This window comes from Thunnus maccoyii, chromosome 19 (genome assembly GCF_910596095.1).
Source record: "Thunnus maccoyii chromosome 19, fThuMac1.1, whole genome shotgun sequence".
Lineage (NCBI taxonomy): Eukaryota > Metazoa > Chordata > Actinopteri > Scombriformes > Scombridae > Thunnus > Thunnus maccoyii.
In genome coordinates this window covers 25600678-25621905 of record NC_056551.1, presented here as the reverse complement: position 1 = coordinate 25621905, position 21228 = coordinate 25600678, and the positions used below count along the sequence as shown (strand labels likewise).

Sequence of the window (21228 nt, the reverse complement as noted above, 5' to 3'; positions counted from 1 at the left end):
AAATTATTGCTACCCTTTAGAAGTTGTAAGAAATAATTGATTTGTAGTGATACTTTAAGCAGACTATTATGTTTTAATTAGTATCACGGGTGTTTTAAATCTTATAATCACTCATGCAGCCAGTTTAAAAGGAGAAAATTACTCTGCTGTTTTGTGCCACCATGTGCATCACATTGAATATGGAAAACAGAAGGAAAACTAGAGAGTCTGAAGACATTAGAAACAAGATAGTAGCCAAGTATGGTCAGCATAAAGGTTACAAGACCATTTCCCAAGAACTTGATGTTCCTGTTGCCAATATTATTAAGAAGTTTAAGGGCCATTGAACTGTAGCCGACATCTCGGGACGTGGTCACAAGAGGAAAATTGGCCTGAGATTGAAAAGAGGAATTGCTTGAGTGGTCAAGAAAGAACCAAAGAAAACTTCAATACAGATCCAAGCTGATCTTCAAGTTCAAGGTACAATAGTTTCAAGTTGCACCATCCGTCGCTGTCTGAATGAAAATGGGCTCCATGGTAGAAAAAAACTTCTAAGAAAGAGAACTTTTGACTTTGCCAAAATGCATGTTGACAAGCTACAGTCCCTCTGGAAGAAAGTGGTTTGGACAGATGAAACAGAATTAGAGCTGTTTGGTAAATCACACCAACCCTATATTTACAGAGGAAAATATGAAGCCTTAAAAGAACACCATGACAACTGTGAAACATGGAGGAGGCTCAGTGATGTTTTGGGGTTGCTTTGCTGCCTCAGGCACCTTGAATCTGTGCAGCACAATGAAATCAGAAGACTATCAAGGCATTTAGGAGCGAAACATACAGCCCAGTGTCAGAAAGCTGTGTCTTAGTCGCAGATCATGGGTCTTCCAGCAGGATAATGACCCCAAACATACATCAAAAAGCAAGAAGAAAACATTGGACTGTTCTGAAGTGGCCTGCTAGGAGTCCTGATCTGAATCCAACATCTGTGGAAAGAGCTGAAACCTGCAGTTGGGAGACAGCACCCATCAAACCTGAGAGAACTGGAGCAGTTTGCTTCAGAAGAGTTGACCGAACTACCAGTGAAGAAGTGTAGAAACCTTATTCAGAGTTACAGAAAGCACTTGACTGCAGTTATTGCCTCCAAAGGCTGTGCTATAAAATATTAAGTTAAGGGTACCGATATTTTTGGCCATGCAATTTTCATTTGTTTTGCTGTATTAAATAATATCTTAAGTTGTTAGTTTCAGTTATATTCAATGTGAAATAAAGAATGATGGCTACCATATACTGCTGTCAGTTTCAACTTAATATAGAGAAAATTTAGTTTATTTAAAAAAAATGTGGAAGGGTACCAATATTTCTGTACAATGTAAGTGATGGGGGACAAAATCCACAGTCCTCATGTGCAAAAATGTGTTTAAAAGTTTATCTGAAGATAATATGAAGCTTCGGCCTTCCAAATGAATCAAATCAAGAAGATATTTTAGTGCAGAAGTCCCTCTTTTTGTTACTATAATTCCACCGCAGCTCAACAGGGAAACACTGTCAGAGGAAACACAAAGAGGGAATTTGATGCTAAAAAGACTGTACATGTGGCAGATGTCCACTTGAAGTGACTTACTCAGACTGCTGAAGCCTCATGTAAGCTTCACATCAACTTTTAAATGCGTTTTTTCACAAAATGACTGTGTGGACACACTGTGGATTTTGTCCTCCATCACTTACATTGAAAGCACATTTGAAGGATCTTTAATATCCAGTATGAACAGGAGGAATGATTACAGCGAGTAAAAACCTCTTTCACTGTTCACATGGACACGTGACTGTTATTTTAAGACACACCTGAAGAATTGTGAACCTACCCTTTAAAAGGGATTATAGGGTTTGTCTGCTGTGACCTTGCTCTGCGCTGTTTGGACGCTGCGCTTGCCGTAGTTGTCAGTGCGGACTTCGGGTCTTTTTTTGAAGAAGATGTTTGTGTTTGTGCAGCAGTATTAAGGCGTCTGCTTTAAACATGTCTCTCAATGGAGGAGGAAGCAGAGGATTTTACTTCAACACCGTGTTATCTTTGGCCCGGTCTCTGGCGGCTCACCGGCAGGCACCGATAGACAAGGTAAGGTTATAATAGCTACACGGCTACCGACAAGCTAGTACCTGTCAAAGAGTCTTTGACATTAACTTAGCTCAGGCCCGGACTTAACTTCGCTTCCCTCATGGTGTGGTCTGTGTTATGAATCTAAAAAAACAGTAAAAATGTCTATAAGTGTGCCAGTATGTGATTTATTGTGTCAAATTTGTGATTTAAAGGTGTAGGTTACGTGACACGACGTCCAACTGACTTCAAAGCTGGCTAATGGCTAACGTCTGTTAGCTGTTATTAACCTGTAGTTGTTCTTCCCTCACGTTTATATCAACAGATATGCAGATGTAAGAAAAAACTGCCACCACATCCCGAATTTGTACCATTTTTTTGCGGTTATCAATAACTTGTTACCTGCTTGGCTGTCAAATGAAGGCACAGGAAGCTCATGAATGTGTTCTATCCATTGTCACATAAACAGAAGTTGGATAGCTGAGATCTTCTTCATAATATTTATTCTGTAGTAAGCAATCTAGTTATGAATCAATAAACCAGAATCGAAATTACCAGTCTTTGTCATTTAAAGCTAAGCCAAGGATCTGCCAGTCAGAGGGCGTTGTATAGTTGCCCAATTATCTTTCCACATCTAGCGTGTAGAAATATGGGGAAATGCAACTAACTGGTATTCATACAACAAAAAAGTTGTATCAATAAGCCAAGAAAGCCTTTGTGAATTAAAGTACAAGCATGAAAACATTGTCAATTGTTTTAGTTGTTTATTAATCAGAAACACCAAGCTTTTGCTGGCTGCAGCCTCTCGGATGTGATGATTTGAGGCTTTTCTGTGATCCGTCTGCTGATAACAGCTCAGCACAGATATACTGATGGTGGCAAACATGTCTGCAAAAAGTCCTCCAGAGAGCACTGCCGTTTTATCTGATCAACAGTCCAAAACCCAAATATATTCAGTTTACTATCATGCATGACAAATAAAAGCATTAAATCATCACATTTGCAAAGTTGAAAACAACCTTTTTTTATCATCTTTTAATGCAAAAAAGCCAGGAATTTGCTACTGAATTATCTAAATAGTTGATCAACTAATCAACTAATGTTGCAGCTCTAAAAAGGACAGTGATCTGATTGATCACACTATACTACTACAGTATATAAAGCACATAAACATTTACTACCATCAAATAAACACATTTTGTTGGTCAATGATTTTTTTTTTCTTGAGCATTTTGGTTGATATACAGATGGCAATGAGTCAGTTATTGCTCTGTTTAACAACTGTATACAAAGGATGTTTGTATACTGAAGGTATGAACTTGACATTCAATCAGTACAATGTAGAAAATGACAAGAAGAAAGGAAAAAACAGAACATTAATAACAACCCAGATACAATGAAGGAGGAAGGAAATAAGGGAGCGGTTGCAGTTCTTATATGTTAATATATGAGACACATCGATGTTGTTTTTTCCTCGAGTGTTTTTACCTAAATGTTGTATTCTCCTGTCTTTTAAATTCAACTTTATCACACAAATGATAAATGTAAATGTTGTGATTCTTTGCTTTTATGTGAAGCACTTTGTGTTGCGTTTCTACATGAATTGTGCCATAGAAATAAAGTTTAGTATTATTTGTAATAGTAGTATTAGTATTATCATTATGTCTCCAGTCTATATGTATGTTTATGCATAGCTACTTTTTTGCTTATTGTTTGATTCATGTAGCTTGTTTGTTTATTTATCATTTTGAGAACAGGAGGTGTAATAAGCTTCGGCTTAAACAAACCTGTCATTGCTATAATTAGTATTTGACATTTAGTGATTATGTTCTGGGTGTGTAAATGTTCTGGTTCATTACTGTTTTCAGTTTTAGAAGAGAGTACACAGTTACTGTCCACAAAAGAAGAAAAGTATATCTTTTTTAATCTTATAGACATGAATATAGATCAGTCAACCAGCCACCACTACATCCCCACATAATGTAGTTATGTTTTACACATGAAGTGTTACAATTCTTCACTCTTTCTGTTACTGTATTATGTTGACCACCTGTTTTCAAAGCAAGAGCAGGTTTATTTTTCTAATTGATTGATCTTTTAAGTAATTTCTTCAGAAAAATTGCCAAAAACTTGCTGATTCAAGCTTCTTCATGTGAAGGATTTGCTGCTTTTCTCTGTCATATATGATAATATATTGAATATCTTTGGATTTTGGACTGTTGGTCAGACAAGAACATCATCTTTGTCTCTGGGACATTATGATTGTGTGAGCTTTAATAGACCAAATGATTAATTGGTTATTCGAAGAAAATAACTGAACTAGTTGCTACTTTTGAGCCCAGCAGGAGCAATCAATAATAAATGAGAAATAAAAGTTTGAACTCCCTACAGAGCAGGCAGAGCTTGAACTAATTTAGAAAATACATCCACTGAGATTTAAAACGAGGAAGCGGTGACCATGACTGAGACAGAAAATATGTTACAATGAGAAGAGCTGCGGTAGAAATAATGAAAAACTGCAGGAGAGACAGATCTAGTTATTCTGTGTGTTTGACTGCTTTTCTCTGTCTGTGTGAGGACTTTCAATGTTCAAGGGAAGATTTTTTTAAGAAAAACAGCACAGGAAGTGAAGCGAGAAGCATCTGAGAAGCACTGACCTCCGGATTTCTGAACTGTTGAGTGGGAAACTTCAAACCTCCGGGGGCCCTGCTTCAGCACATAAGCCTCGCTGTTTGCACAATAACCTTCTGTCAGTGGGTCAGAACAGCCTCCGGTTCTTGAGAACATGCTGTTATATTGTATTATATCAGCTTAAAAAACCCGAATGTGACACCTGGTTCAGTTCCAACCTTTTTATTAAAATGTTTTTTACCATTAGCAGGGTTTCTGAGATGATCTTTAGCTTTTTGAACTCCAGTGTTAATGATTTTTTGTACGCAGCAGATGTGATATCAGTTTAAAAGTAACATGTAGACACTAGTTGTTTCACCGTCTGTGTTTAAATGGTTGCTAACCCCTCTGGGATCATTAATCTGCCCTTTAGCATTAGGCTAATTAATGCTGGAGGCAGGATTTTGGCTCGGTTCCTGAAACACATTTAGGACCAAAAATCATTATCGCTAATGGAACCAGACATTAAAAATGTCTCCTCTTTAGCCTTGTGGGCAGGTTAATTATATACCTTAAAAAAAAAAAAGATGAATAAGATCCAAATGGCTTACTGAAGTCGAGAGGCTTTAGCACATTTTAATTAAAGCTGCAGTACTTATGAACTATGTTTTGTTCTCCTGCAGGTCCAGAAGTTACAATGCATGTGCCCTGTGGACTTCAGAGGAGTTTTCCAGCTGGATGAGAGGAGGAGAGATGCTGTCATTGCACTGGGAATCTTTCTAGTAGAGTCCAACCTGCAGGTAAACCTACTTACCTCTCTGCTTCATGGCTGTGAATTTACAGGATGTCGATATAACAGTTATATAACCCTCCTTATGGAATATTTCTGTTGCAGCATAAAGATGCTATAGTCCCCTACCTTCTCGGATTGCTTAAAGGGCTTCCTAAAGTTCAGTGGATTGAAGAAAGCTCAGAGCGCAAAGGACGAGGTAAAGATACCATGGTTCTATTATCATGTTTGTATTAATGTTACATATATCATATACTGTTCATTCATAGACTTGTCTGCTGTTCTGTGTGCTTCACTTATGGATGCCACTGTATTTATGCCACTGTTTGTTAATGTTTGGTGAACTTCCCGTCTTGCAGAGGCTCTTCCTGTTGCAGAGAACTTCAGCTTTAGTCTGGTAACACTTCTCTCAGATGTTGCCCAAAGCGATGAGACCTTACGAGGACAGGTGTGTGTGTGTGTGTCTTTGTGTTTGTAGCTACAGTATGTGTGATCACTTTAAAGGGGGCATATAATGCGTTTTGTGATTTTTCTGTTATTTTTATACTGTTATGATGTCGGATGTTAAACAAGTTACTTCTGCTTCCCCATCGAACTGACATCATCCCACAAACAGCCGTCCGTTCCATAGTCTTTGTTGCTAAGGTTGTTGCTAAGGTTGTTCACGTTCGCTCTCATATTTCGGATCGGATTCAGGCTCCAACATGTATGGATGTATTTGAGAAGTTTATATTTTGAATAAAGAACAAGAAAAAGAAGTGAAATCTTGCTACTATAGTTTGTTTATGTAGCCTCCGGAGTCGGAGGAAGCTTCCTGAAACTGGCCAATTAGAGCAGAATGGGCTCATCAGGAGGCGGGCCTTAAAGAGACAGTAGCTAAAACAGCCTGTTTCAGACAGAGGCTGAACTGAAGGGCTGAATAAAGGACCAGTAGAAGATAAATAAGGAGTTTTTTAACTGTAAATCATGCAAAGATATTCCAGTAGAGCCCCAGAATATAAATATATATGTGCATGATATGGCCCCTTTTAAATATCATCTTACTGCTGAAAGTGTTGTGATGATGTAACATATATTTGTCAGATCCTGGAGGCGATCATGGACATCATGCAGGTCCTGCAAGATATCTGCAAGAATCCAGAGGATCATGATAAAGGTACCGACATGACACACCTCGTGTTTCCTCTGCATGTTACTTCTGAATATTCATATTCTCATCTGCTCTACCTTCTGTCTCCCTTTTTTAAAACAGAATACCTGTGTAGGTACACAGTGCCGACCCTGCTCGGTGTGGCCAGAGCATTCGGCCGATACAGCAACACAGACGAGCCGTTACTGTCCAAGCTGTTCCCTCGACCGGTCGCTCCCTTGCTGTCCACGGGCGACGACAGCGACGCGGTGCGCCGGCGTTCCTTCAATGATTTCCGTTCCATCCTGCCGAGCTCTTTGCTCACGGTGTGTCAGTCGGACACTCTGAGACGTAAAGGCTCCTCCATGTCCAGCGTGTCCCAACAGGTATTTATAGTTTGACAAAAACAAAGGAAGTGAAAAGTTAAACCTAACACATGAGAAAGTGCGCAGCTGTATAATTTCACACACATTTCTGTGTTCGTAGGCCAGTCCAGAGAGAGCAGGTCTGACCCCCAGCTCACCTGCTGATCCCTCTGCACAGTACTTTGAAGGTAAATACTCCACCGATTTAACATTTTACTCCTATAACACTGTTGCACTCATGACGGACACTTTAAAAAAAACTTTAAATAGAACCAGAGATACCGTACATTTTATTCCACACATTCTTCTTCCTTGACAAAATCTGGCGCCTACATTACCCACAATGCAACTCATTTGCTGAGAGTTCGGTTGGAGATTTATAATCTTAATCCCCAACCTACAATAATAATAATAACTTTATTTGTATAGCACCTTCCATACAAGAAATGCAGCTCAAAGTGCTTTACAACAAAAATTACATGACAAAGACATAAAAGCATGTAGAAAAAAAAGAAAAAACATTGATGTAACGTAAGATGGAACTATCAGATTTCACACATCTCTCTCTGGAGACACACAAGGCTTTATACTATTTTGTCACATACACAGTTGTTTCTCCCTCAAAACCCGGAAACACTCACTGATGTGTAAAAAATCAGTGGAGATCCACTTTAACAGATGCAGTTGAGCCTGTCATGCTTTCAGGAAACATAAGTGACTTTTTGAGGAACATGTTTTGAACTAATCCGCCTCTCCTCTTCCTCCTCCTCCTCCTCAGGTTCATACCTCCCTGACGGCAGCGCAGTGGACCCGGATTATTACTTCTCCACCATCAGCTCCAGCTTCTCCGTCTCGCCTCTTTTCACCGGAAGCAGCTCTGGAGATTTTCACGTCCCTCTCGACATGCTCAGACAGCTCCTCCACATGGTCGGCATCGACAGCAGATACATACATGTGATGCGCTTGTGATGTAGCGAAAGTGGAAAATTAATTTGCTTGTTTCTCTTCGACAGGTTGAACAATTTGTGTCTGAATCGTTTTTAAAATCGCTGGATGAAACTTTGGCAGAACTTATAGAGGTATAACTCCTCAGTTCCACACAGATGTTTGTCTGTTCTTTTCTTTTTACACCACTAGTTCATTATTATGTTTCTGTTGCTTTCTTCCCAGTTGAATCCTGGTCTTCATCTGTACTACAAAACCTTCAGTGATCCTCTGTATGTAGCCATATTTAAAATGCTAAGAGACACCTTGTACAACTTGAAAGGTAAGGAATCCTCCGTTCCCTTCTTTCTTTCATTTATTCAGCAATCAAGCCTCTAATTTCTGTGTTTTCTGTGCTCACCAGACCTTCAGACGGACTTTGTGAAGGAGGTTCATGACTTTGTGTTGGAGCAGTTCAGCAGCAGCCAGTCGGAGCTGCAGAGGATCCTGCATGACGTGGAGTATCTGCAGAGCGAGCTGAGCCCGCTCAAACTGCGCTGTCAGGCCAACGCCGCCTGTGTCGACCTCATGGTGTGGGCCGTTACCGAGGAGCAGGGTGAGACTTCACTTCACTCAGACAACAAGTTATCTGTCTCACGGTGCTGTCGGAACAGTTTTCTCTTCCCACGCTTTTTTCTTTTCATCATCATCAAGCTTTATTTCGGTCTGCAGCACATGAAGAAAAATGTTAATGTAATCAAACTGGAATAAAATCTTCTTAAATAAGACTGTAAAGGTTTAGACTGTCTTGTATTCCTCACTTCATTCTCATTCAAAGTAAGATAGAGCAGCATTAATGAAAAATAAATCAATATATAAGTTGAAAAATATTCAAACAAAAGATAAAACTCTTTCACTAAACAATTTAACGTCCAGAAACACAAAGTACTGCTTCAGACCCTTTTCCTCTACAATATTTTTGAACATTTTCTTAAACATACTGATTGTTTTACACAATTTTAATTCATCCGTTTCTATGTGGAAGTGGTCGAGACACATTCACTTAGCACAGTTTAATCTGATTGACTCATGAAACTGCGATGCTCTCCTACGTCCAGCCAGACTGAGAGAGAGAGACAGGAGGGCACTGAGCTCTCATTCAGGAAATATATTGTTTATTATATTCTTTATTTATAACCGTATGGAGAAATAATACAGACCACAGAGAACGAGGGATGCTGCCGGGCTGCAGTGAGTGGAGGACACGTACTTCCCACACTATTTCCTGTCCTCCCTGTTTTTTGGCCACACCATGAAAGTAAATTTCATCTAATTTTATGTCAGAATTTCTCAATTTTCTCTCTTTTATTTCTTCATCAGGAGCAGAGAATCTTTGCACTAAACTGTCAGAGAAGCTGCAGTCCAAGACATCCAGTAAAGTTATCATCGCTCACATGCCCCTCCTCATCTGCTGCTTACAGGTAACAGTTAAAAAAAAACACAAAAAAACCAACTTATTCTTACTTTGCTTCTCATCCTCTTTAACGCTTTCCATTTAGATAGATATCACCTCCAGATCCCAGGTGTTGTGTTTACCACCGCAGCTCACTGGGACACTTCAGTGGAACTGAGTCATTGTAAATGTTATTGGTCTGCTGTGAAAAAGGCTTGTCATGTCATATGTTTGAGTATGAAAGAAGTTGTCTTACATTTATATTTTTTATAATCAAGATGGGACTATTGCAGCAAATATGTTCAGCAAATAGTTTTAAGCCACATCTGTTCATTCATGTGTTGATAATTACAGTTTAGGTAATCATACGTAAGAGATTGAAGTAGTTTGTGAGATCAATTAGTGTTGTCCAATATTTACATTTTCTCTTAATATTTAATGTTGAAATGTGAATGTCTACTTTTATGGTTTCACATTTTAAAATATGTTATTTAATCATTTTTGTACATGTAAGCTGTAAAAGTGCAACAGTGCAATTTTAATTCTGCCTGATTCAAAGGGGATAAGTTATTTTTATAAATCATGAATAGCCATAATAGTCACTACATGCACACAAATCTATGCTTTATTTTTGTATTAAGCTTTATTTATTCAGGAAATCTCAGTGAGAACGAGCTCTCTTTGCAAGAGAGACCTGAGAACAAGTTACAGGATCACAATAAGACGATTCATTCACATCAATGAGTTTCTCTAACTTAAAGACAAGCTGTGTTGGAGTTCATTCCAGTAGTGAGGTGTGTAGTAAAGGAAACCAGTCTGTCCCAGTTCAGAGTTTGTTTTAAAACCAACCTCTCCTGTGATCTGCTGTCATGGTTATTAACTCTGAGCTCATTTAAGGACGTTAAACATCTCGGCAGCTTACATAGCACAGCTGTATAAATAAAGACTTGTGTGTGTGTGTGTGTGTGTGTCTTCAGGGTTTAGGTCGTCTGTGCGAGCGCTTTCCCGTGGTGGCCCACTCCGTCACCATGTCACTCCGAGACTTCCTGGTGGTTCCGTCTCCTGTCTTGGTGAAGCTGTATAAATACCACAGCCAGTACACATCAGGTAAAAAGCACGACACCATCACACAACATCCACTTTAATGTTTCTGCGATCAAATCCTGAAGCTCCACTCTCGTTCTCCAAGGCGGCGGTGAGATAAAGATCCACGTGACCAACGAACATTCCCAGTCGACCCTCAGCACTCAGAGCAAGAAGTCACAGCCGTCCATGTACGAACAGCTGCGGGACATCTCCATCGATAACATCTGCAGGTGAGTTCATCCGCATACGCACTTGTGCAGCATATTCACACACACACTAACGTCAACACGAGCTTTACTCTCCTCCTTCTTGTCCTCAGGTGTCTGAAAGCAGGACTGACCATGGATAACGTCATCGTAGAGGCTTTTCTCGCCAGCCTGTCTAACCGTCTCTACATCTATCAGGAAAACGATAAGTAAGTCGAGCGCTTAAATTAAACACTCTAAATTAAAAAAAAAAAAAAGAAGAGTACTTACACATGCTCCTTTCTCTTCCTCAGGGACGCCCACTTGATCCCGGATCACACCATCAGGGCTTTGGGTAACATCGCCGTGGCCTTACGGGACACTCCCAGAGTCATGGAGCCCATCCTGCAGATCCTACAGCAGAAGTTCTGCCAGCCTCCCTCCCAGCTGGACGTCCTCATCATAGATCAGCTGGGCTGCATGGTCATCACAGGAAACGTAAGCTTTTATATCTCAGTTTATCTCTATTATCTGTAAGTTTGCTGGTTCTGAAACAAATCTAACTTCATAACTTTCTTTCTCTTTCACATCAGCAATACATCTACCAGGAAGTGTGGAATTTGTTCCAGCAGATCAGTGTAAAGGCCAGCTCCATGGTCTACTCTACCAAAGACTATAAGGACCATGGATATAGGTGACCACCAGCTTTAATGACACAATTACACTTTATTAGGGTTGTTGGGTACATGAATACGCTCCTCCTCATGTAGCCAAGCGTCATTTACAGTTTGTCATGAGCATGTAGTTAAACCAGCGTTCCCTCCTCTCTGTGTAGACACTGCTCCCTGGCTGTGATAAACGCTCTGGGCAATATAGCAGCGAACCTTCAGGCTGAGCATATGGTGGACGAGCTGCTGGTCAACCTGCTCGAGCTTTTCGTCCAGCTGGGCTTAGAGGGGAAGAGAGCCAGCGAGAGAGCCTCGGACAAAGGACCGACTCTGAAGGTATGACACACATGCATAAATAAATACAGCAGCAACGAGGCCACTGAGCCGGCCAATCAAATACATGCAGGAGCACATACCAGTTACAGCGTCTCATATAGTAGCTTTGAGATAGAGCAGCGAATGATTACTGCCATGATCATTTTCCAGAGTTGTAAAATGACTCATGTGAGTTTGAAGGTCTGTGGAGTTTTGTTGCTAACAAACAAAAGTTATGTTTATATTCAGTGTTACTCACCAAAACACAATGTGTGTATCTCTGAGGTCTAACAAACATGTTGAATGTGTTTCCTTCCTCATAAGTATTTTTAAGTATTTTAAAATCCACATTGTTGACATCCATGTTCACTAGCTTGCACGCTTCTTCTTCTCTGTTTTTGTTGGCACGTTGCTGCATTTCTTAGTGTATTACAGCCACGTTTAGATCATTGGAATAGTGTGAGATCATTGGCAGGACTCAGTGGTGTAATGGTCATTTTAGGGATCAAACAGATTTTGCGGCTCCGGGTGGGTTTTATTTGGTGGGAAATGGGCTCAAATGGTTCTTTGTGCGCTGAAGGTCGCTGACCCCTGGATTAGACCCATAACTTAACGATGGTGTTTGAAAAGCAGTTTAACACACAAGGAAAAAACAATATAGAGTAATCCTGTTGTTCTTTGTATTTACCGCTGTGTGACTCTGTTTGATTTGTGTGTAATGAACAGAAGAGGAAGTTCCGAGACGAAACAATTAGCAAATTAGTTTTATTTCTCTCTCACTGCTTTGTTCTCTCATCATCGATCGGCCATTTATTAATTCTTTCGACCGTCGCTCCTTCTCTCTCTCTGTAATTCACTCCTGCTCTCAGCTCAGTCGCACTAATACATATCTGACTATTAATACTGGAGTCACCCAATACTTCCTTATTCTGTGGATGAAGCTGAACACCAGTCGTAGCAGCCTCTGCCCCGTTAGGTTCTGAATCATCAGAAAGTACATCTACTCTCCTCTACTGTCTCTTCAGGCATCAAGCAGCGCTGGAAACCTCGGCGTCCTCATTCCAGTTATTGCAGTGGTAAGTGATGTCATCAACATCACATTTCATCACAGTGGTTTCTTTACCTTCTTTAGTAGTCAATTAACTTTTTGTCTGGTTCATTTCTTCAGCAGCTAGATCATTTAATAACTCCAGAGATCTATTGTCTCTCTTCTTCTTCTAGCTGACTAAGAGGTTGCCACCGATCAAAGAAGCAAAACCACGTCTGCAGAAGCTCTTCAGGGACTTCTGGCTCTACTCTGTTGTCATGGGATTTGCTGTGGAAGGCTCAGGTAGAGAGTTTACTCTGTGAATTATTAATCTACAGGAATATTAAATGAACCGATGCCTTTGAAAACAGGTTAAACATCATGATTTGTTTCTGTTGAAACCTTCAGGTCTGTGGCCTGAAGAATGGCACGAAGGAGTTTGTGAGATCGCGACCAAATCGCCGCTGCTCACGTTTCCCAGCGGAGAACCTTTACGCTCAGAGCTGCAGTACAACTCCGCGCTGAAGAATGACACCGTCACTGCGGTATGAGATACACACTCACACACAAACACACACACACACATATACAGTTTACCTTTCGACACTAGTTTATGGTCGTCTGTTGAATTTCAGGCGGAGCTGAATGATCTGCGTAGCACCATCATCAACCTGCTGGATCCTCCTCCTGAAGTGGCTGCTCTCATCAACAAACTGGACTTCGCCATGTCCACATACTTGCTGTCTGTTTACAGATTAGAATACATGAGGTATGTGCACAGTGACTTATATCTGCTCGACTATAATCATTGATCATAAGTGTAACCTTTATTCTATTATTTTATTCTCAACATCTGTTAGGATGCTGCGTTCTCAGGACTCGGATCGTTTTCAGGTCATGTTTCGATACTTTGAAGACAGAGCAATACAGAAGGATAAATCCGGTAAGCAGAGGACAAAAAACATGTGCAGTTACTGTTTTATTATACGTATTCATATTTAATTTGTTCTCTCCAGGCATGATGCAGTGTGTGATTGCTGTCAGCGACAAGGTTTTTGAGGTCTTCCTGCAAATGATGGCTGAAAAAGTAAGAACTCATATCCTGTTTACAGTCTATTCTGACCGTCGCCTAGTGTTAAATTACACAGTTGGGATATTTAGGAAGAATTTGCAGCTTATTTTTAGGTGCTAAACAGTCAAAATAGGAAAGTGTAAAAGCTGCCACACCTTTTCTTACTGGACAAACACAGAGAGAGACTCAAACCAGTGAGAGAGAGAGAAACAGTTCAGACAATCAAACCTTTTAGTGACAGAATTAAGGAATATTGTATAATAAAAAGCCTCATATTTTTCACACATTCTTACCTTTCTGTTTCCCTACATGTATTTTTTTCTAACTTTGAATGACTCACAGCAGCTCCAGTCCATCGAGATGTTATTGAAACAGCCAGTAAATTGGCTTATAAACTATTTAACATTTCCTTACATACAGTATAGCTAAATAAATGAATATACAGAAGTACATGCTTACCCTTTCAAATGGGGTCTTTTCTTCTTAATATTCCAAGTTGCAGTAGGAGAAAAAAAACTGTCTTTTGTGCTCCATTGCTTTCCAGAAATGCTCAAACATGTTTTAAGCAAACCAGGGCTCATTTACATCTGTAGTCTTAGTTAAATACCTCAGCTAAATTTAAAAAAAATGTGGCCTCCGGATGGTAATTTGCTTAGTAAATATCCTCTGATGTGTCTTAATTACAGTTGAAACAATTAACAAACAGAACATTAATCTGGAGCTATTTTGATAATTTGTGATAATCTATCGTTGAGGTTTGGGTTTCAGACTGTTGGTCGGACGAAACAATACATTTTATGACTTTCTGATATTTCATAGACTAAATGATCGATAGTTTAATCCAGAAAATAATCAGCAAATGAATCGATAATGAAAATAATCGTTAGTCACAAACCCCAATAACCAATAAACCTTTAATAAAATGTCATATTTTCAGGCGAAAACCAAAGCCCACGAGGAGGAGCTGGAACGCCACGCTCAGTTCCTGTTGGTCAACTTCAACCACATCCACAAGAGGATCCGCAGAGTGGCTGACAAATATTTGTCTGGCTTGGCTGAAACGTGAGAGCGCATTGATACACATGCTCATTTACTCAGAATATCACACAGACTCATTAATATGCTGTTTAAAATGCAAGTTCATACCCGGCGGCGTCAACATTAATATCTCCCTCCTCAGTTTCCCTCACTTGCTGTGGAGCGGCCGTGTGTTGAAGACGATGTTAGACATCCTGCAGACACTCTCCCTCTCGCTGAGCGCAGTAAGTGATGAGCGTCTATTCTTTCAGGCTGTCTTTACACTTGTGTGTACCATGACATTAATAGTGATGTTTATGCTGTATTGCAGGATATTCATAAAGATCAACCCTATTACGACATCCCAGACACGCCGTACAGAATCACTGTTCCAGACACATATGAAGCCAGAGAGGTAATGTTGTTTTAATCAGTTTTTACTCCACTGTATGTATGATTTATATAAAAATGTGTGAAATAAACTGGAGAGAAGTGTCTGCTTTTAAAACATGAAACACATGCAGGACTTTTTGTGTCTGTGATTGTAGAGCATAGTGAAGGATTTTGCTGCTCGCTGTGGGGAAATCCTTAAGGAGGCGATGAAATGGGCTCCATCTGTGACCAAATCCCACCTGCAGGTAACATATTCTTTATTTTTAAAGCATCTTAGAGCATTCAATTCTATAAAATACAAAATATCTACACATAGAGTGTACATAATGATAGATAAAGTTTACAGTGTGGTCTTGAACGTTGTTTTAACCGCTATACTGTATGTGGTCTTTCTCAGGAGTATCTGAACAAACATCAGAACTGGGTGTCGGGTCTGTCCCAGCACACAGGCCTGGCCATGGCCACAGAAAGCATCCTGCACTTCGCTGGTTACAACAGACAGAGCACCACACTGGGGGTACGTCACAAACTGACAGTTATTTAATAGTTTGAAGTCACAGAGACGGATTATTTTAGCCTGATAATCAGATTGAATTCACTTTGAGTTTCGCTTATTTAAATGTATTTTAATCGCTAAAATGATCTGTGACATGAGCAGCGATTTAGAGGTCTGGAACCAGGCTAAAATTAATTATAATGAGAAAAAACAAGGGCTCAAGACTGGAGCCTTGTGGGACACCACGTGTGTTATGGTTTAATCCAGTGTCCTTTAAATTGCAACTAGAAATTATCTGCTCAGTTTAAATTGTACAGTGTTTATACAGGGTTTATTGTACACTGTGCCAATAGACAGAATACATACATACAGGACAAAACAATGTATAAAATAAAGTAGTTAGTATAGAAGTAATTAAGTAAAGGAAGTAATAAAAGATTTTCAGTCCAAGTTTCACACATTTTACATTCTTTCCACTGTATCAAATACAATTCATATGTTTTTATTTAATACTTTATCTCTTCACTTTCACCTTTAGTCCACTCAGCTGACTGAGAGACCGGCCTGTGTGAAGAAGGATTACTCTAACTTCATGGCCTCCCTCAACCTCAGAAACAGATACGCCGGAGAGGTAAAACCACCTGATCTTACCAGTTATTACGGCCTACGTCACATTTCCGTTCTGTCGCTCTCTGTTATCACCTACACTTGTGTCTTGATACACAATTTAGTTCTTATTTACTTAGTTTTTATTATTTGATCGTGGCTGATAAATATTACCTTTTAACCCAAGCTGCAGTGCTGACCAAATAATTATTTTATGATTGTGTTATTGTTTGACAAAGTAAATTTAAATCCAGATTAATGGCAACAGCTGCATTATAAGAGCTGCTTTATTGTCATTTAAAATGAGTGAACACAGAGAAAGTTAAAGGCTTCTTAAAGTGTAACCACAAGCATCTGTTACCACATCTAAATGAGCTCTGAACGTTTATTCTATATGCTTGTAAAACACAAAAATGTGGGCAAACAACTCTGACAAACTTTTCCGTCGGACATTGAAGTTGTAGTGCAGCTGTAACTCGATCCAGACTGATCCAGTGGACACGAACGCTGCTTAGTGGATCATTTTTTATGCTGCACTCCTTCGGCTCATATCTCTTCTCTTTCGTCTTTAGGTATCGGGTATGATCCACTTCGCCCAGGCAGTCCGTGGACAGTCTGATCTGAACCGGCTGATGATCAAACAGATGGGAGACGCTCTGGACTCTGCACAGCCTGAGGCCTTCACTGAGGCCATGTTCAAACTGGCCGCCCTGCTCATCAGCACCAAAGGTTTGACGTTTACTTCGACAACGCCAAATGTACAGTGTGCTCTGGATTCGTTGTCTCACTGCTAACATCCTTTTTTTTTCTTGACTGGTCTTCTAGACTGCGATCCTCAGCTGCTGCACCACCTCTGCTGGTCTCCTCTCAAGATGTTCACCGAGCACGGCATGGAAACCGCCATCGCTTGCTGGGAGTGGCTGCTGGCAGCACGTACTGGGATGGAAGTACCGGTACAAAGATGCGTTTTATCATTTTCAGGGTTTTTTTTTTTTTTTATGTTCTCGTCTGACAGTGAATTTATCAATCTCCTCTGTGTGTCTGCCTAGTTTATGCGAGAGATGGCGGGAGCGTGGCAGATGACCGTGGAGCTGAAGATGGGTTTGTTCTCAGACGCTCAGGTGGAGGCGGATCCTCTGGCCGCATCAGAGGAGAGTCAGCCCGTCCCCTGCCCTCCAGATGTTACCCCTCACCACATATGGATCGAGGTCAGACAAAAGACATTTCGCTCGGGTCGTCACTACATTTTCTAATCAATCGTCTCTCCTTCAACGTGTCTTATTTCCTCCTCTTTCTTCCCCTCTTCCTCTAGTTTCTAGTCCAGAGGTTTGAGATCGCTAAGTATTCCAGCGCAGATCAAGTGGAGATCTTTGGCAGTTTGCTACAACGTTCGCTGTCTCTCAACGTCGGCGGGGCAAAGAGTAGCCTCAACCGCCACGTCGCTGCCATCGGACCTCGCTTCAGGTACATAAACACTCACATGAAGCCTAAAGAAAATGTATGATGTGTTTTATGGTACTTGTCTTTGTGCATCAATTGGTTATTTTTATGTCTGTAGACTCTTTAAAGTGTAAAAAATGCTGCGTGTTGAAGTTTGAGAGACAGATGTCTTTATAGTGATCATACTTCTCTGTGCTTCAGGCTGCTGACTCTCGGTCTGGCTCTGCTCCACTCTGATGTCGTCACCAACTCAACTATAAGAAATGTGCTCAGAGAGAAGATCTATTCTACAGCCTTCGATTACTTCAGGTAGCTACACACACGTGCTGCTGTGCACACGTTCAAGGGCTGCAACAAACACTTATTTTCACTCGATCGATCGATTCAATTCATCTAGTAATGTTTTGGTTTATAAAATGTTTATAAAAAATCAGAAAATACTGCGAAATCCACTAAAAGTTGCTGCCCGCCAGAGCTCAAGGTCACATTGCTCAAATGTATTTCTTTGTTAAAAACCCAGAGATTAAAGAAGAGATTAAATGCACAGTGATAGAAAGAGACAGAGAAGAACAGAAAATCCTCACATTTAAGATTCTTTGTTCATTTTTCATTCATAACATTTTTCAATTTTAGATTTTACAGTACATTTCTGTAATACATGGGTTTTTTTGTGTCTAGTTATTTGTGAAATAAATAAATAAAATAAAAAACTGAAGATTGAACAAAGAAATGTTGATGATAAAATATAAATCTTTAATTGAAATTGTTGTCAATGAATTGACTATTAGTTTCAGCACTAGTCAAATCTCCTCTATATACACATATATATATACATTTTTTCCATTCAAACATTTATTGGCTTAAAAAGGGTTTGTAAAAACATTAAAAACACGCAATAAAAAACAGAATTACTAACTAACACAACCATTTTTTTTTTAATTTTCTGCTTCCGTCTCCAGCGTGTCTCCAAAGTTTCCCACCCAAGGTGACAAGCGACTGCGGGAAGACATCAGCATCATCATCCGTTTCTACGCCAGCATCCTGTCCGACAAGAAGTACCTGGCAGCGTGCCACTTGGTCCCACCCGGTGAGCTTGGTACTACCCCGGCCCCGAGCACGCTCTCTGCCGGGATATTTGGATCGCTTATCGTGTCCAGCACTTCTCCGATATCTATCTTAAGTAAGCCTAAAGCGGTGGAGCTCGGACTTCACCGCAGCAGGGGCATGCTTTTACGCCTGTCAAATTTGACGCTTTTTTTTATCCTCATATGCTGCTGATAGATCCTGGTATCTATCAATGAAATTAATCTAGATTTCTTTTATGTTTTATAGCTTTTTTTCCTCAATTTTCCTCTCTTGGTCCTGTTTACCCTCTCAGTTGTACACTTCCTACTCTGCTTTCTTCTCATTATATAACTCCTATTCCTATAAAAATCTGTTCTTACTCTTTATGTTAAGCAGCTGTGAGGGAAAAAAAAGCTGAAAAATTTGTCAGCCGCGTTAAGATGCATGATAATTCATCATGTCAGCCCACCCGTCAGCCCCCTCTCTCCTCGATTGATCGATTTGGTATCAGAAGAAGAAACTACAAAGTGAAAAATGTTCTTTCTTCCACCCCAGAAAATCCTCTCCTCCTCATTCCCGACGACCCAGAGAAAAGACTCACTGTCATACACATCGAACCACTTCAGGTAGACCTCTAACCGCAGATCCTGGATCAGATTAATCTACCTCCAGACCCCCCCCCCCCTGCGCAAAAATAATATCTGACCCAGTATCAGTGGTTCAAGGCAACATCTACCTACATGTAAATCCAACCGGATTTCCCTGCTTTCAAAATGCATGATCATCACGACAGCAGAGGACTAACTGAGCTCATCTCGCTCTCCAGAAACTCCCTCATCATCGATCACATTATTGATGTTTTTCACTGTTTAGAGGTTGTAAGAACGACTGTTAAGGACGTCTTTGTTTCTAGCTTGTTAGAATCCACCACATGTAAACACCTTTTTATTTTGGCACAAAGTTACAGGCCATCAGAGGGAGAGATGCTGCGGTTTATCTGTGCTCGTGTCTCGGTCGTACTGACTCTATTCGTGTGTGTATAACAGATAATCAGGACCCGTCCTTGAACAGTCTGTCGGTGATGAACGCCGCCGACCTCAGGAGCAACATGGACTCTAGCTCCCGCTCCCAGCAGAGCAGCCAGGGATGGATCAACACCTACCCGCTGTCCAGTGGCATGTCCACCGCATCCAAGAAATCAGGTAGCACTCACACCCAGAGAAAAAGAGGCTCCGCAGATCTTTTTAGTATCTTTAAGCTCATTTCTTTGGTTTTCTGGTTTTCTTGCAACTTTACTGTTTTTGGTTGACTCTCACAGCTCTCATCTGCGTTGCTTCCAGCAGCAGCAGGCAGCTGTTTGCAGTGATAAAGCTCTGATAACCCACTGTACCTTTTCTCCCCTAGCGCCAAACGACAGATAGACAAAGTTAGAGAATAACTGGTGCACACATTGAAGCGTTTAGCAGCTAAAGAGCCTGAGTGAGCAGAGTGAGTATAAACCCCCCAAATGAATGATGACGTTGCTCCGTAACTGCAGGAAGTGGAAATAAGCAACTAACAAGCTCAACATATCAACTTCAAATTAATTAATTTGATTTATTGATTGGGACAGTGTGCAGTTTTAAACATTAAAGACGCACTGCACCGGAGTTAGCTCGAAGCTAATTTGCATCCGTAGTCCCCCACAATCAAAACATACAACAGCACAACAACAAACAGTACAAAGCAAAAAAAAAACCCCCAAAAAACCAAAACACACAGAACACACCATACAAAAACACCATACAAAATACAACATAACAGCACATCACATACACCCACAATGTCAGTTAAAAATTAATAATGTAAACTACACTTAGTGGTCAAACACCTGATTGATAAGTCAGTGGTTTGTTTACAGCTCGTTTCAGTTGCCGTCAAGTGTTGAACATGAGATGCAGTCAGTTATCTTCACTGTAATGTATATGCACAGTATACAGAATTTAATATCATACACTATATTATCTCAGTTCGTTTTCATTTATATATTTTTATTAATTTTGGTGCATACACACAGGCAGCACTATTGTACAACATTAACTGTCCAGTGAATAAAACAATGAACTTAAACTCTACTCTCAGACGAACCAGTTTTGCAGCAACAAATATTAGATTTTGACTCTGAGACCAAAGTTTATCTTACAAAGATTATTATATCTCATGTTCAAAACTCTTATGAATACATCAGTGTCACTGCTAAATAACTGAAGGGCGTCTCGTCTTCACATCTCCAAAAACGTTGAACATGATAAATAGCCATCATATTCTAAATCTAAATGGTTCATTTCTTACCTGCAAAAAAGAAAATCCAAACCTTATTTGGTGACACAATAACAGTTGTAGAATGAAAATTATAACTGTTGCATGCTGGGATCCTCAGCTCCCAAAGCATCCACGATTAATTTGGACTGTACTGAACCAGCTGTGGACTTTTCTGTGGACTGCTCTTACACTGAGACTCCACTAAAACACAAGCA

General features: G+C 40.2%; 1 protein-coding gene across 1 annotated transcript in view; it reads left to right on the top strand.

Moving 5' to 3' along the window:
* Positions 1 to 1905: 1905 nt before the first annotated feature.
* pi4kaa (phosphatidylinositol 4-kinase, catalytic, alpha a) overlaps positions 1906 to 21228 on the top strand; it is a 30727-nt gene continuing 11404 nt past the window's right edge. Inside the window, exons 1-37 of the mRNA XM_042394748.1 lie at positions 1906 to 2092; positions 5365 to 5481; positions 5577 to 5670; positions 5831 to 5919; positions 6555 to 6627; positions 6724 to 6986; positions 7087 to 7153; positions 7744 to 7892; positions 7979 to 8044; positions 8136 to 8232; positions 8314 to 8505; positions 9270 to 9370; positions 10320 to 10449; positions 10532 to 10658; positions 10748 to 10843; positions 10928 to 11111; positions 11207 to 11307; positions 11449 to 11617; positions 12622 to 12672; positions 12818 to 12926; positions 13032 to 13168; positions 13259 to 13392; positions 13484 to 13566; positions 13640 to 13710; positions 14633 to 14757; positions 14876 to 14957; positions 15044 to 15127; positions 15261 to 15350; positions 15503 to 15622; positions 16140 to 16232; positions 16780 to 16936; positions 17033 to 17160; positions 17257 to 17415; positions 17520 to 17671; positions 17849 to 17956; positions 18607 to 18734; positions 19759 to 19914. Coding sequence (XP_042250682.1) covers positions 1994 to 2092; positions 5365 to 5481; positions 5577 to 5670; positions 5831 to 5919; positions 6555 to 6627; positions 6724 to 6986; positions 7087 to 7153; positions 7744 to 7892; positions 7979 to 8044; positions 8136 to 8232; positions 8314 to 8505; positions 9270 to 9370; positions 10320 to 10449; positions 10532 to 10658; positions 10748 to 10843; positions 10928 to 11111; positions 11207 to 11307; positions 11449 to 11617; positions 12622 to 12672; positions 12818 to 12926; positions 13032 to 13168; positions 13259 to 13392; positions 13484 to 13566; positions 13640 to 13710; positions 14633 to 14757; positions 14876 to 14957; positions 15044 to 15127; positions 15261 to 15350; positions 15503 to 15622; positions 16140 to 16232; positions 16780 to 16936; positions 17033 to 17160; positions 17257 to 17415; positions 17520 to 17671; positions 17849 to 17956; positions 18607 to 18734; positions 19759 to 19914 — 4381 coding nt within the window. The 5' untranslated portion in view covers positions 1906 to 1993. The remainder of the gene's footprint in view (positions 2093 to 5364; positions 5482 to 5576; positions 5671 to 5830; positions 5920 to 6554; positions 6628 to 6723; positions 6987 to 7086; positions 7154 to 7743; positions 7893 to 7978; positions 8045 to 8135; positions 8233 to 8313; positions 8506 to 9269; positions 9371 to 10319; positions 10450 to 10531; positions 10659 to 10747; positions 10844 to 10927; positions 11112 to 11206; positions 11308 to 11448; positions 11618 to 12621; positions 12673 to 12817; positions 12927 to 13031; positions 13169 to 13258; positions 13393 to 13483; positions 13567 to 13639; positions 13711 to 14632; positions 14758 to 14875; positions 14958 to 15043; positions 15128 to 15260; positions 15351 to 15502; positions 15623 to 16139; positions 16233 to 16779; positions 16937 to 17032; positions 17161 to 17256; positions 17416 to 17519; positions 17672 to 17848; positions 17957 to 18606; positions 18735 to 19758; positions 19915 to 21228) is intronic.